The following is a 14,549-nucleotide window of genomic DNA, read 5'->3' as shown; positions in this document are numbered from 1 at the left end:
CAAAATGGTGTTCCTACCCCTTGCTTTTGGGGAAGGAGAAAATATCCCGCTGTGGGTGCCAAACTAGAAGGAATTATTGAGGGGTTTGTATCATTTTGCAATGACAGTACCACTCATGCATGGAATATTGATGGGATGATTATTGGACCTCCTGGACCAGCTCCGGGGATGTGGGTTGTGGAAGAGGGAACGTGTCTGCTTCCATGGGAGGTTGAGATGCTGCAAAAAAATGGATTTGTGCTTCAAGGAGATAATACGACAGCACAGCAGAACCTCCATATTGGTGGGCAATGTGGAACACAACCGAGCTCTTTCCGTGCTAGATTTAGAGATGGAAAGCATGTAAGGTGGAGGACAAAATTAACCAAAGACTTCAATGACAGGATAGCATTGGGCCAAATCATGGAAGCACATCTAGTGAGAGAGGTTATATTGGTACCAAATGCATCGCATGTTTTTCATGTTAGCACTCCAGGCTCAGTTCAAAAAGGGGTTACTTATGCAGTGACCATTGCAGACTTTCCTTGATGTACTTGTGAGGATTTCCAAAAAAGAGACAGCAGGCGTCTCACGTACGTTCCGTGCAAACACATGTACTTTGTGTATTTTCGAGTCCTTGGTTTGGATTCTGCAGCTCATGAGTTTGTGCATCAGGCAGCACTGACAAAAGTAGAGTTGTTCCAGGGATTGTGTGGGGCCAGAGTGCCAGCATAGCATCGACTTCTTGAGCTAAGACGATTTGCAGTTCCTATGGATTGGCCATATTTTTGGATTCCCTGCAATTGCCATTGTAGGATGAGCACCTATTATACTTACATTGTTTTGATAGCTTGTGTTACTTAATCATTTGGCGTTTATATTGTTGCAACGATCACCTTCTATGGATTGACCGTTTTGTTGGACTGGCTGCACTTGGCATTATGGTAGAGCTTTTTTGTGTTATAGTTCTCCCTACTTTCGCTCGAAAAAATGCCACGCTCGGTTTTATTCGCTCGGTGTATGGTTTTCCTGGTATAATGCAATAGACCAATTGTTCCCTAATGGTGTTTAATTATTTTCTTCAAAAAGTGCATATATCACCACATCTCTTGAATTGTTTACATCCAAACATTGGGCTTCCTAGCCCTTACGGTACTAAATTTATGGTGAAGTTTTCAGCTCATGCTTGGATACTCACTATATTTTGAGTCATGGTGTAATGCCCAAATAGATTTAAAGAAGATGTCTAACCTTGAAATGTACTTATCAAGTCTCCATCTCTTACAATTCTACAATTCTCTTACACACTCTTACAAGCTTGTCTATGTTAATTCTATGTTCTGTGTGTGTGTGTGTGTGTGTGTGTGTGTGTGTGTGTGTGTGTACGTGTGCACGCTTGGAAATTAGAAAAAGATGTGGATGGGTTGATGGTGATGTTGTGAGCATGTGATCATGTACTTGGCCACCAAAGTTTCCAGTGCAACCTCATAATGTATGCCGCCCACCTCTTTAATATGCCACCCTCTATCAAGAAAATAAAGTGTCTAGAGATTTATATACTAGCATTGTCTTTGCAACAATAGTTCCATAGATAAACTTATATGATAGAAATTAGCAATCTTGGTGTGTACAAAATTTTGTAGGGACTTTTGTGTTACCATATACATGTGGTAGTGATGTGTGTGAACACAATAGGACCACCGGGGCATTTTTTCCCTCTTTAGGAGGTCTTTTCCCTCGTGCATTGTATATACGCCCATCACTCTAGGGCTATCTATCTTTCCATTTGTACACTAAGTAACACACTCTCAGTTGCGTGCCTTGAGCTTCCTTCGTCTTCTCCAAGCTGTGCGCGTTTCTCTGCAACCCTAATTCCAACAATTGGTATCAGAGCAGGTGCCCATAGGGTAATTGTCCCCATCCAACCTGTCCTCAGCAGCAAACATCTTGAATACATATGTGTTGTTGTCAGCCATGGAAAATATATGTACCTAATGTGAATACTGCCCGAAAAGAGGGGAAACTGAGTGAGACCATCATGTGCTATATAGCACAACCCGTAGAAGACTGTAAAGGACTTGTTATGCATAAAGAGGCATTGATAGAAATTCTGCACAAAATGACAAAATTGCATGTGCGCCTGTAGCGGAAATGGAGGCCGAAATGAGCCCGAATCAAAATCTGAGCAGACTGAGCTCTACGAGATGACCCAAAAAAAAATTCGACCTGCGAAGCTTGCCAAATATCATAGAAATCAAAGAAAGTGAGCAGGCGTGGCGACTAAGCCCGGGAGGAAGGCTTACATGATGCAACATGTTCTTGTGTCAAAGGGTGTCTGAAATATTCTACAGGGCATTGATGTATGTCCTGGTTCTGAGGATGTAGGCGATGTTGAGGATGTTGTAGGTCTTGCTGCAAGAATTGCTGCTATTAGAGTTGTTTTGCCTACAGTAGAACAAGCTCATTGGGATGTAAAGGATGTGCAAGCTCATGCGTTGATTGCGTTGTCTGTGAAGCGCACCATTACTCCTCACATTCGTTCAGTGAAATCTGCAAAACAGGCTTGGGATATTCTAGCAGGTTTTTATGCAAGCCGCAATGAGGCTAAAATTGCTTTGCTGCGTAAATAGCTGGAATCAAAGATTATGCATGAGGAAGATGATATGGACACGTTCCTTGCTCGTGTCAAGGATATCAATGAGCAACTTATTTTTGCAGGTGAAGTCATTTCAGATAGTTCCCTTGTGCAGACTGTTCTTGATGCCTTACCAGATTCTTATCGGACTTTTTCTAGTACTTGGAGAGTCATGACCCAAGAAAATCCTAAAGTTGTCAAGTTTGATGCATTATGCACATTGTTGTTGCAAGAGTCACTTTCCAGAAAAAACAGGACAAGGCAGCATGCAGTTCAATAGGCTTTGATTGCTTCTCAAAGAAAGGGTGGTAACAGCAATGCAATCACTTCTTATGGTTCTATTGAGAGTGGAAAAAAATTATGTTCCTAATGCTTCTGCTGGCAACAATTCTTCTGGAAATTCTGGTGCTAAGGGAAAAAAGAAGATGCGTTGCCATTATGTAAAGCTAATGATCACTTGATCAAGCAATGTCCTAAGTTGAAGGCCAAAGAGGCTAAGAATAAAGAGGGTGGTTCCACTGCAAATGCTGGTTCCACTACAAATGCAACCATTGTTGAGTCTTCTGTGAAAGGATACTGTGATGCTGATGTTGATGTAGAATGGGCTTTTAGTGCAGAGTGCACTTACAATCCTATTGTCCATGATGCATGCTTGTCAGTTTGCTGCAGATTCATATGTGTGGTATTTTGATAGTGGTGCTACAAAGCACATTACCTCACATCGAATTGTTCACCTCTCTTGAGTCTGTCCCTCATGGGAATTCAGTCACTTGTGCCAACAATGCCTCTTATTTAGTTCAGGGGGTTGGAAAGATTGTGCTTACTACTACAAATGGTAGTTCTTTCACACTTGTGGATGCACTTTATGTACCTGGGATCAAGAAGAATCTTTTGTCTATATCTACACTTGCTAGAAGTGGACTTGTAGTCAAATTTGTAGATGATAGATGTACAGTTCATGATCTGAGTTTTGGTGATGAAATTGTTGCATCTGGCCTTTTGTGCCATGGACTATATAACTCACTTTGTATGACAAGTGTGGACAAAATTTTGCAAATGCATTTACAGATTCAAGGGCTGTTTCAGATGCAAAACTGTGGCATGCACATTTTGGGCATCTGAACTTTGCCAGTTTGCTGCATTTGCAAAAATTTGATATGGTTTCTTCTTTGCCGCTTCTTGAAGCACCTGTCAAACATGTTTGTGAAGGCTATATTTTGGGTAAGATGTAGCGTTCTAAGTTTCCAAAGGATGGTTCAGTTAGGGCCACATGCAGGTTGCAGCTTGTGCATAGTGATGTTTGTGGGCCCATGCAAACTTCGTACTTGGCAGCAATTACCTTTACTTCATGAATTTTATTGATGATTACTCCAGGCCAACATGGGTATTTCCGCTTAAAGTGAAGTCCAAAGTGTTTATGTGCTTCAAACAATTTTTGGCTATGGCTGAAAATGTATCGAAATGAACTATGGGCACCCTCCATTCCGATCGAGGGGGGAGTATATGTCTCATGAATTTAATGCATTCTGGCTAGTCGTGGGATAAAACAACAATGTACAGTTCCTTATACGCCTCACCAAAATGGTGTTGCTGAGAGGAAAAATAGGTCACTTACGAAAATGGCACGATGTATGGTCAAAAGTCAAGCTTTGCCGCATTCTTTTTGGCTTGAGGCCATCATGTGTGCCACTTATGTACTTAACATGATTCCTACAAAAGCTTTGCAATCTATTAATCCATATGAAGCATGGCATGATAGAAAGCCTTCTATTGAGCACATGCGTGTTTTTGGTTGTTTGGCATATGCATTGGTGCCACAAACACAGCGCAAAAAATTGGATTATAAGGCTATCAAATGTTTTTTTTTTGGTTATAGTGCTGAAATCAAAGGTTAGAGGTTGTATCATCCGCAAACAAAGTGTATTCTGGTTTTACGGGATGTAGTGTTTGTGGAAGATTCTGTTCAGCCCTTGCTGTCATGTACTAGAGACAACAATGTAAGCTCAGAAGACATTTATGACACTTTGTTGCATCTTTTTAGTGGTGGAAGTTCGAATGTAAATTCCAATGAGGCAATTGTACAACCTATGGGGGTTTCCAAAAATGTTACAGATCAGCCTATTACTGATGCAGATGTACATGATGTACTTGATGAGGAAAGGGCTGAAAATGAGCAGGCTAGAGTGAAAAAAATGCCATGGTGGTCCTAGTGAACGAGAGCTAGCACACGAGTAAAGGGAAGTGCCATGCCCTGAGGACATGATCAGTCCACAAAGGGGAGTAAGCCCAAAGCTTTGCGAAAAGCTTCGAGCTTCTCACAAGACGATGCCTTTGTGAAAATATCTACAAGGTTGTCCTGTGTTGGCACATAAGCTAAGCTCATCTCTCCTAGTGAGAGCCTCTCCCTGACATAGTGGTAATGCACCTCAATGTGCTTTGTGCAAGCATGAAAAGCTGGGTTCCTCACAACTACCAATGCACTCTTACTCTCAGTGTAGATAGTTTTGGCAGTGTCCTGTCCAACACCTAAATCAGTCATAAGACGTCTGAGCCATACACACTCAACTATAGTTGTGAAGACTGCCATGTACTCAGCCTCACAACTCAAAGTGGCCACAATAGGTTGCTTCTTGCTCAACCATGATATACATGAACTGCCAAGCATGAAACAAAAACCACTTGTAGACACTCGCGTGTAAAAACAACCAGCCCATGAGTCCGAAAAAGCATGTAAGTCTGGCGGCAATGATCCCCCTTGGGATAAAACAAGTCAAGATATAAAGTGCCACTAAGGTAGCGAAAAATCCTCTTGACAGCCTGCCAATGCTTAGACCCTAGGCTATGCATAAATCTATTGATCTGTGAGACTGCAAATTGAATATCTGGCCTTGTGTTGCATACATAAATGAGACAGCCAACAGCAATTTGGTAAAGAGTGACATCAGCAGGATCACCAGCATCATGTAGAATTAACTTCAAACCTGTTTCTATGGGAGTGGCAATAGGTTTGCAATCCTCAAGTCCAGACTTACATAGCAATGTCTCTATGTAATTTTTCTGACACAAGGCAATACCACCATCACACTGCTTAAACTGTATGCCCAACTAATGATGCAACAGCCCCAAATCTTTCATCTTGAAAGTAGCATTCAAATCAGCCTTAAATTCAACAATATGTCTCTCATTTGGTCCAATGATCAACAAATCATCTACATATTAAACCACAATGAGAAGTACATCACCCTCACTCTTTACATACAATGTGCTTTCTGTCGGACTGTTACAAAAGCCTCGTTTGACCAAATGAGTGTCAGCCTTCTCATACCACTTGAGCACGAGGAGATTGCTTCGACCCATACAAAGCCTTCTTACATCTGCACACTTTGTCCTCTTGTCCTTTCACGACAAAACCGCGAAATGTCAGCGTGGATTACAGATATGAGACCTACAATACACTCAACTGACTCCCATTCCTTGAATGATGAAGGATAGACATCTGCAATTGCAATAACCAACAGTAAGAAACCACTTAGTCTGACAATTGAATAGAATTTAGGAATAATTTAGAGAACTAGATCTACCTTGTTTAATATAGTTCTACCTCTTCAAAAAGAAGAGAAAGTAAGAGACCAACAAGGTGTGAAAGGAAGAATATAGAACGACGGCTAAGAAAGCTGTAACATTTAATGCACTAGTAACTTGTGTGTAGCAGAAATTGATAACATAGTGAGCATTTCATTAAGAGTAAGTTCCTAATGAGCATAGAGAGAGTACTTAATTTGACAGCAATTTACACCTAGCTAATTTGGCATTGACAATACTTGAAAAGAGAAAGAAATAGAACAATTGACAACAGTTGAAGACCAGATTTACATGGAGCCGGTCCCCCCTCCATAAAGGCTTTGTATTATAGATTCTCCCATCAAAGGAGACTTTTTGTACAATACAAGTTCCTTGACAAAACTCGTTGGTGCAATGAATATGGAAGCTTCATGCACCAAATTATGCTTATTCTCCTTACATAATCACTCTAATAGCATAGCTTAGCTTAGTAATTAGCATGGTAGAGGAGATGAGCATGCCATTGCAGCTTGGCTCTTGGTTGGATTTGCATTCCATAGCCAGGAGTTGTTGGTGTCCTGAGTTGAATATCAATGCATTGATTAAATCGCATTATGCACCTTAAGGAGTAATTCTCTGCTAAATTCATTACTAACACCACTATATTGTCAAAACTATTGTCCAAACACTCCTTGAATTGTTGAGCTTGCTATCTATACTTGTAATTGTGTTTGATGAAGTTGCTAATTTGCTTTGAAACAAGCAAGTAAAAATCATGAGGCTACATTGACGAAGAACAAGATCTTTTTGGGTTTTTGTTTGACCTTTCTCATCCACTTCCTGCGTACCAGCGTCGTCAAAAGTCTTGACAATCATCGTAGAGATGTTATTGCTCTTTTCGCATGATCTCAATGTGATCCTTTCAATGCCACAATGTTGGCACATACCCAAAACACATAAGTATGAAATGTGGATCAAAATTGTGACCTGAGTTGAGTATCAATGCATTGATTAAATCGCATTATGCACCTTAAGGAGTAATTCTCTGCTAAATTCGTTACTAACACCACTATATTGTCAAAACTATTGTCCAAACACTCCTTGAATTGTTGAGCTTGCTATGTATACTTGGAATTGTGTTTGATGAAGTTGCTTAATTTGCTTTGAAACAAGCAAGTAAAAATCCCAAGGCTACATTGACGAAGAACAAGATCTTTTTGGGTTTTTGTTTGACCTTTCTCATCCATTTCCTACGTACCAGCGTCGTCAAAAGTCTTGATAGTAATCGAAGAGATGTTATTGCTCTTTTCACATGATCTCAATGTGAGCCTTTCAATGCCACAATGTTGGCACATACCCAAAAGAAATTCTACAAAGAAAAGCACAACCAATGGGTCTTGGACACAATATAGACTCACATAGGCCATTAAGCTTGGACCTTGACACATTACAGACTCACATAGGTCTGTTAAGCTCAGCCTGACACATTTGATTGAAGGTTTCCTTAAAGTAACAAGCTACACATTGTATTCACATTAGAACATGTAATGGTCCACCTCACAGAATCTAATGGAGATCCTTATATTAGGATGAGTTGCTGGAATCGCATGTAGAAGTCTATTTGTGACACACAATACACATTTAGAAGCATTGTCAAGCACTACAAAGCATTGTCAACAAGGACTATCAAGCACTATCAAGCAATGCCAAGAACTGGGAACTGTGGACAAGCATGTCAAAGCACTAACATACACTTGAAAACACTTGGATACACCTTCAAGTACTACACAAAGCACTTGCAATCTCTTGGAAACACTCAAATGTACATGTCCATATGCACACCGCTAGGCACTTGCTTGCTTACCACTAGGAGGCACTTGCAAGTAGTACAAAGCACTTGGAAGCAATTCTTCAAAGCACTTCATTGTATGCACTTACAAAAACAACTAAGCACTTTAAAGCACTTGAAATTACTTAAAATCATTTAGAAGCACCTCTAAGCACCATGAAGAACTTGGAAACATTGCTAAGCACTTGAAGGTACTATTGAATACTTGCAACCACTTCAAAGAACTCGGAATCAATTAGAAGAACTGAGGAGCATTACTAAGCACCATGAAGCACTTATGTTACTAGTAACAAGCACTTAGGAGAACTGCTCAGCATCGTGAAGCAATTGGAAGCACTTAATGGTACCCTGTCCCAAGCACTTGGATACAATTTGAGGCACTTCACTACAAAGCACTTTGAGGTACCATGAAGTACTTGTAAACATTTATTGGCTCTTGCTCCAAGCACTTCGAAGCACTTCATGTAAAGATCTCCATAGCACTTATATGAACTATGAAACCATTGGGAGCAAGTGGTGGCACTTGGAACCACTTGCAAGCACTTAAAGGTACTCATAGCATTTTCAGTCTCGTCCAATCACTGCCAAGGACTATGATGCACTGAAACTGCATTAAAGTAACTTAGTAAAACACTTTGACACACTCTCAGCAAGTTTGGTGTGATATACCTAAGGCAAATCGAGTAGATGCACTAGATACAATACATGCGCGCTCTTGTTTATCCTCTTTCGAACAACATCTTTCTTGCTTGGGAAAATGCCAATTTCCACCACTCAATGTGTGCTACAACACTGAGAATGTTGGATGATGGGGAAGTTGTTATAGAAACTTCATTTAAAGACATTTGAAAAGCCCATTTATTTGTTTACACTAGCAATGAGACACCGCCTTGCACATTTTCTCTCTCTCTCACTCATCAATGTCACCGTCCTCATGCTTCCATGCCATCCTTTTCTCCATGCTTCTTTGCATCCTAGTAGTTTCATACACCTGAGAGAAGTTCCCGTGTAATAGAAAATGGAGGAAGATAAATAGAGCCTGTACTGCCATTCTGCACACCATGGAATTCCATGTGGAGGGAGTTGTTGATCCTGTAAAGTAAGACCATCAAAGCATATCCATAGTACTCATGGGGGGGGGGGGGGGGGGGGGGGGGGGGGGGGGGGGGGGGGGGAGAGAGAGAGAGAGAGAGTTGTACAGTACACCATCTGCCTGCACCTAAGGAAGGAAGAGAAGCATCGCTTTGAGGCGAGAAGAGTGGCTCACTGATCGATCGCAAAAGGCCTGGAGACTAAGGAAGGAGAAAGAATGTTCAAAGTGCCTCAGAGCGAGGGAGGAAGAAGCTCATTGAGTGAGCAGCAGAGGGCAACAGACTATGTGGAGGAGACATAAAATGTTCTTCTTTTGAAATGATGCAAGCCCGCCTCATTTCTCCCCTCTCTTTCTAAAAGGCTTTTACCTTTTTTAAATGAAGCTTGACTCTTTTGAAAAAGAGGATTGTCCAAGACACTTGTTTTGGTACCACCTATACATGCTTTCACCCATATGCAGATATGTTGTTTATACGGGATGGAAAATGTCTTGAACTTTTTGAATTTAGCCATGGAAAGGGAGATTATGATGAGTTGATGCAATAGTAAAGAGAGCCTTAAGACAATACCAACTATGTCTTGCTAACTACCCAACGTTCCAATGTGGTGATCTATCACGAGCCTGACGTGTTAGTCACGTGTTTTTGAAGATTGGTGTGGGATGTGGGAAGGGAAAGACTTAGGCGGGGCGAAGTGTCAATATGTGCACTCCATGGTTGCACATTCAGTGTGATACAACATTATTGAGAACATGTTCACTATCATGCTTTTGCAGCTATTGTATACAGCAAAAGTGGAGGAACTGTGAGGCTTGGTCACTCCAAATTCTAGGACTCTTGGGAGTTACTCACCCTAGGAGCCAACACACACACAATTAAAATAGTCCAAACGTTGGGCTCATGCTCTTTTCCAAAAGATAGGAAGGCATATTGCTGTATATGCCTTGTAATTAAGGTCAAATTCATATTAAAATTCCTGTAAAATGCATACAAAGCAAACAGCTCTCTTTGGGCCCTTTTTCCCTCCATCATTATATAGAAATAGAGCTACTCTTCTGAGCTTTTCAAAATCAAATCCTGTTAGTCAAATGTTAATGGTGTTTCTCTGCAGTCTTGAATGGCTACAATTAGACTGCAAACATCAGTTTGGAGAAGGCCTCAAAATCAATGGCTGTCGCCGCCGCAGGGTAGCCTCCCTTGTCGGAATCTCTCTGCAGGCAGGGCGCTGCTGCTGCGGCCACCATAGCATCCAGCTCTTGCTCGGAAAACGGCTGTCCTGACATGGCCATGGCGGCTCTCAAATCATCGTGGCCAAGCCTCCCATCCTTGTTCACATCCAGCACATCAAATACCTCCTGCAGTGCAGCTTGCTGCGCCGCCTCTTGCTGCTTTCGGATGAGAGATGCGGCTCCCCCCGCAGACCGCATGAGATGCTGGAACTCATCAAGTCCCACGGCGCCATCGCCATTCAGATCCGCCAGGGAAATCATGGAGTCAGCTTCCTCAGGGCTGATGCTCTGCCCCAAGCAACCATGGAAGAAGGTGCTCAAGTCAAGGTATCCGATGGCGCCATCGCCGTCGAGGTCAAGGATGTGGAAGGCCTGAGACAGGGAGAGGGGGTCATCGAGGTGAATGGAGGTAGGGATCAAGAGGCGAGCAAGGAGGCTGGAGTGGCGGTTGCGTGGACACATTGTGTGTGTGTGTGTGTGTGTGTGTGTGAGAGAGAGAGAGAGAGAGAGAGAGAGAGCGAGGGGAAGGGGGGGGGGGGGGGGGGGGGGGAGGGGAGGGGGGGATGCAGCTAAACGCAGACCGGCCGAGCTTGCGTGACCATATATGGAATTGTGTAACTCACCTCTGGAGTCTGCACGTCACACAACCCGTGACTGGAAACCAAAAATATTCCATTCTAATCAAGCCAAATTAGACAATACCTAAGGTCCTTATAATAAGGTTCTCCTTTTCCTTGTAAAGGTGCGAATGAATCCAGTTGTACAGTTGTACCATACGTCGACCCTAAATTGTGGTCCACAGCAACTCTCTTGTCTTCAACTCAACCGGTATCCATTATTAGTCGCTACAAAACTCCAAAAATTCTCCGTCCATTAAGCTGCAACAATCCAACTTCAAAGATTTGAAATTTGGACACATTTAACACCCCAACATTCTCATTTCTCTCCAATAATTTAAGTTCAAAGATCTTAGCAACTTAATTGCAACTAGTGTGATCGGTTGCCTCCGGCCGCCTCTCTCTCTCTCTCTCTCTCTCTCTCTCTCTCTGTCGCGGTCGCTCTCTACCCTGTGTTCGTCGAAGGCTGCAGGCCACATTGCTGCTTCAAGGAGGAGTTGACATGTGTCCGAGGGAGGGGGTCGGAATCCCTTCCCCCATTATAATAGTATAGATATAGATAGTCCTACTCCTAGTCTCTAGTGACACTAGTGCCAAAAAAATTATTGCCGCTTTTGCAAGCGCTAAGGGTTGCATTCTGTCACCCTCAACACTATCTAACATGGGGTCCGAGTGGTGGGATCGACGGTGTTGGTCCTCAGTGGGAATCTTGAGGCGGATGGGTGGTCCAAATAAAACATGCTCCTGTTTGCACCTAAGCATTTGGAACCCAGAATTCCCACTAGCGAGGCTCATGGAGTAACCAGGTCACCCGCACGCATCATAAGGCAAACTTAAATTTTAGAAATAAATTGGGGCGTTCACTCTCCCGTGTGCTAGTTTACTAATTTTGTCCTTGTTTACCTCTCGAAAATCTGATGACGTTGCACATCTAGTGATTCTTGCTCGGACTTCGTCACCGTGGATCCCATGGCCGGGGCTTCATTTAATGCCCCATGCTAGATAGTGTTGAGGTTCAGCCACCCCAATCTTCACTCATGCCAACTTCCCACCATGGATTGGCAGCTATCAACAATGCTCGATGTGAGAAAAGGAGCAAAGTCTCAATGATCCATTAAGACCGGCCCCTACCATGTGAAAGGCCAATTTGACAAAAATTGTCAGTATGTTGCTCATGAAACTTTTTTCTTGTAGTTTATGAGCAAGATTAGCCATTTGCATGGGAAAGTAAAGAATTTTATTTATCTACAAGATGGTAGACCTGATTTTGAGAAGGTGCCATCGTGTGCACCCTCCTAGGATGTAACAACAATAACTCTCGTTGCACATATCATCGTAGCAATATGATTACCAAACATGCATTGTGCTTAGAGTAACTACATTTAGAGACCGACGTATACATACACCATGCACATGAGGAGAAGTGGCCAAATCAATATTTTCGAGCCTATGTCACCTATAGTATAGTCTAGAGCTCCATAACAAAGAACCCCGCGCCACCCGCCCCCCCCCCCCCCCCCCCCCCCCCCAAAAAAAAAACAAAACAACACACACCAAAAAAAAAAAGAGGGGGGGGGGGGGGGGGGGGGGGATTGAAAGCTAAAGCTAATGAGTAGAACTCCACGTGGGCTTCACATGCTCTCACATGGGGCTATGTAACCAAGTTGAGAATGGAAATGAAGCTCTAGCCCTCCTAATAGAGCTATTGTCTTATATCTTATATATCTATATCTATATCTATATCTATCTGTACCTACTATACATAACGCAACTTAAAAGTTTCAAGAAAGGAGGATTCAAAGGACACGGGAAATTAAATTCTTCAAGAATGATTTGTTCTTTGGTAGTAACAGGTTGGGAAGTCCTGCTCTTCTCGTCTGTACTCAAATAATCACGTACTGCTTCTTGCACCATATTTGGCAAGCAAGAAACCGTTGCATGTTTGAGGGAGATTTGGTTGTGGCAAGCTTTTGGGAAATCATACAAGAGAGCAGAGTGATGATCCACATGATCGAAGGCAAACAAGCCTCAGAGGACCGGTCTAGAACAATGTATAACATCTTGTAATAAGTAAAGGGAGTAGTAGTGGTTTCTCTGCCAAGCAGATAACTTGTAATCCTTTGACCCTCAAGGCTCAGTCTGAGCTTGAGGATTGGGGTATATTTCTGATGTTCTTAATACTATCCACTCACAATTGTGAGTTTTGCCAAAAAAAAAAAATTCAAGAAAGGAGAGGGCCTCTGGGTGTCACTCCTTGGTTCACTTCCAAAAAAAAGAACCTTAGAAAACATGCAATCTAAAATGCAAAAGTGAAGGGTAAGATAGGTTAAGTTGTATTGTATTGAGGGTGTCATCAATGTGCCCAGAGAAACGTTACAAACCCGGAGAATGGCGATGAGGTTAGGTTACAGGGGTTGAGGCGACGAGGTTAGCAGGTGTTGAGGTTGGGAGGATTCGTCACTATAGGTCCAGGTGAAATCCGAGTGGGCACTGTTTGGTAGAGCGCAAGGGATCTTTGATACCACTTCTGAAGATGCCGTCAACACTTGAGACAGATTTTGGGTGCTCTCCTAACGTGATGCCGCTTTGGCAGCGTTAAGTCTTGCCTGTGCACGCATAAGATCACCTTGGCTCTGATCTTGGCCTTCACCTCAACTCGTGCAACACAATAGAAAGGGTAAAAAATAAAATCGCACTTATTTTGTCCAGCAACAAGAACGTAAGCTTCACGATTATTAGCTCTATGTTAATTATCGCGATCATCATCAAAAGCCTATGCTTGTTGGTGTTTTACTTTAGGAGCATTGTTTTGCTTCTCAAAATCTTTGGAGTATCTAGCTTGGAGTCAAAGCGATTATCATCTCCCTTGCGTTTCTTGTTTAAGTGCTTTAAAGCCTTGTTGCTCCTACGGGTCTTGAGGTTAACCAAGGCACTTGATAATGGAACCCAATATTGTCGAATTTTCAAAGAAGTTAGCGGCGGGTAAAATAACCGAAATGGAGCTAGCCGTGCCGATGGATGAAGGCGACGGCCCGGTCATGAGACCATTGGATGATGCGAAAATGTCAAGCTCCAATTCGCCAAAAGCTGCAACCACGAAAAAGGACAAGACTGTCTCAATCGAAAAAGTTCCCTTTGAGGAAACAAGGGAGAAAATGGCCTCAGCTCAAGGGTTCGAATTTGAGGTATAAACCCTCAAAGATGGGGTCCCTCAGGGTCCCATCTGTACGAACGTTAATAAGGTGTCAAGTGCATTTGCAGCTTGTAGGTCAGGCATCTCGTTTGCTAGCATACTCGAGGGGCCTAACTCTAAGGATTATGGAAAAGGCTCATCAGAAGGGATGTCGAGTGAAGGAGATATCGGAAATCTGCAGAATACAAGAGCTAGACTTCAGTAAGAGCTCATGGAAGTCAACAAAATGATTGAGTCCGTCCCTAACAACAACAAAAGAACTTGCTCCCAAACTGATTACAGTGGGCTGGTTGAAGACGGGTTGGCAGATCGGGCCTATCCTACTTTAAGAAAGTCTTTGCCATAGCATGTGGAGGTTGATGAGGCTATTACTGTATCGATTCCACCAACACTTA

The 14,549-nt window shown here is 42.6% G+C and overlaps 1 protein-coding gene across 1 annotated transcript; it reads right to left on the bottom strand.

Annotated features, from left to right (window-relative positions):
- Window positions 1–10,031: 10,031 nt before the first annotated feature.
- Window positions 10,032–11,119, bottom strand: LOC147445633 (calmodulin-like). Its single transcript, XM_086524611.1, has 2 exons — window positions 11,047–11,119; window positions 10,032–10,976 (listed from the first exon to the last, which is right to left on the bottom strand). Exons 1-2 carry the CDS (start codon window positions 11,117–11,119, stop codon window positions 10,243–10,245), a joined length of 807 nt encoding a protein of 268 aa, XP_086380737.1. The 3' UTR covers window positions 10,032–10,242.
- Window positions 11,120–14,549: the final 3,430 nt, after the last annotated feature.

The sequence above is a fragment of the Adiantum capillus-veneris genome, chromosome 12 (assembly GCF_014529385.1).
Source record: "Adiantum capillus-veneris isolate H3 chromosome 12, ASM1452938v2, whole genome shotgun sequence".
Classification (NCBI taxonomy): domain Eukaryota; kingdom Viridiplantae; phylum Streptophyta; class Polypodiopsida; order Polypodiales; family Pteridaceae; genus Adiantum; species Adiantum capillus-veneris.
This window is presented reverse-complemented; position numbering and strand designations above follow the sequence as displayed.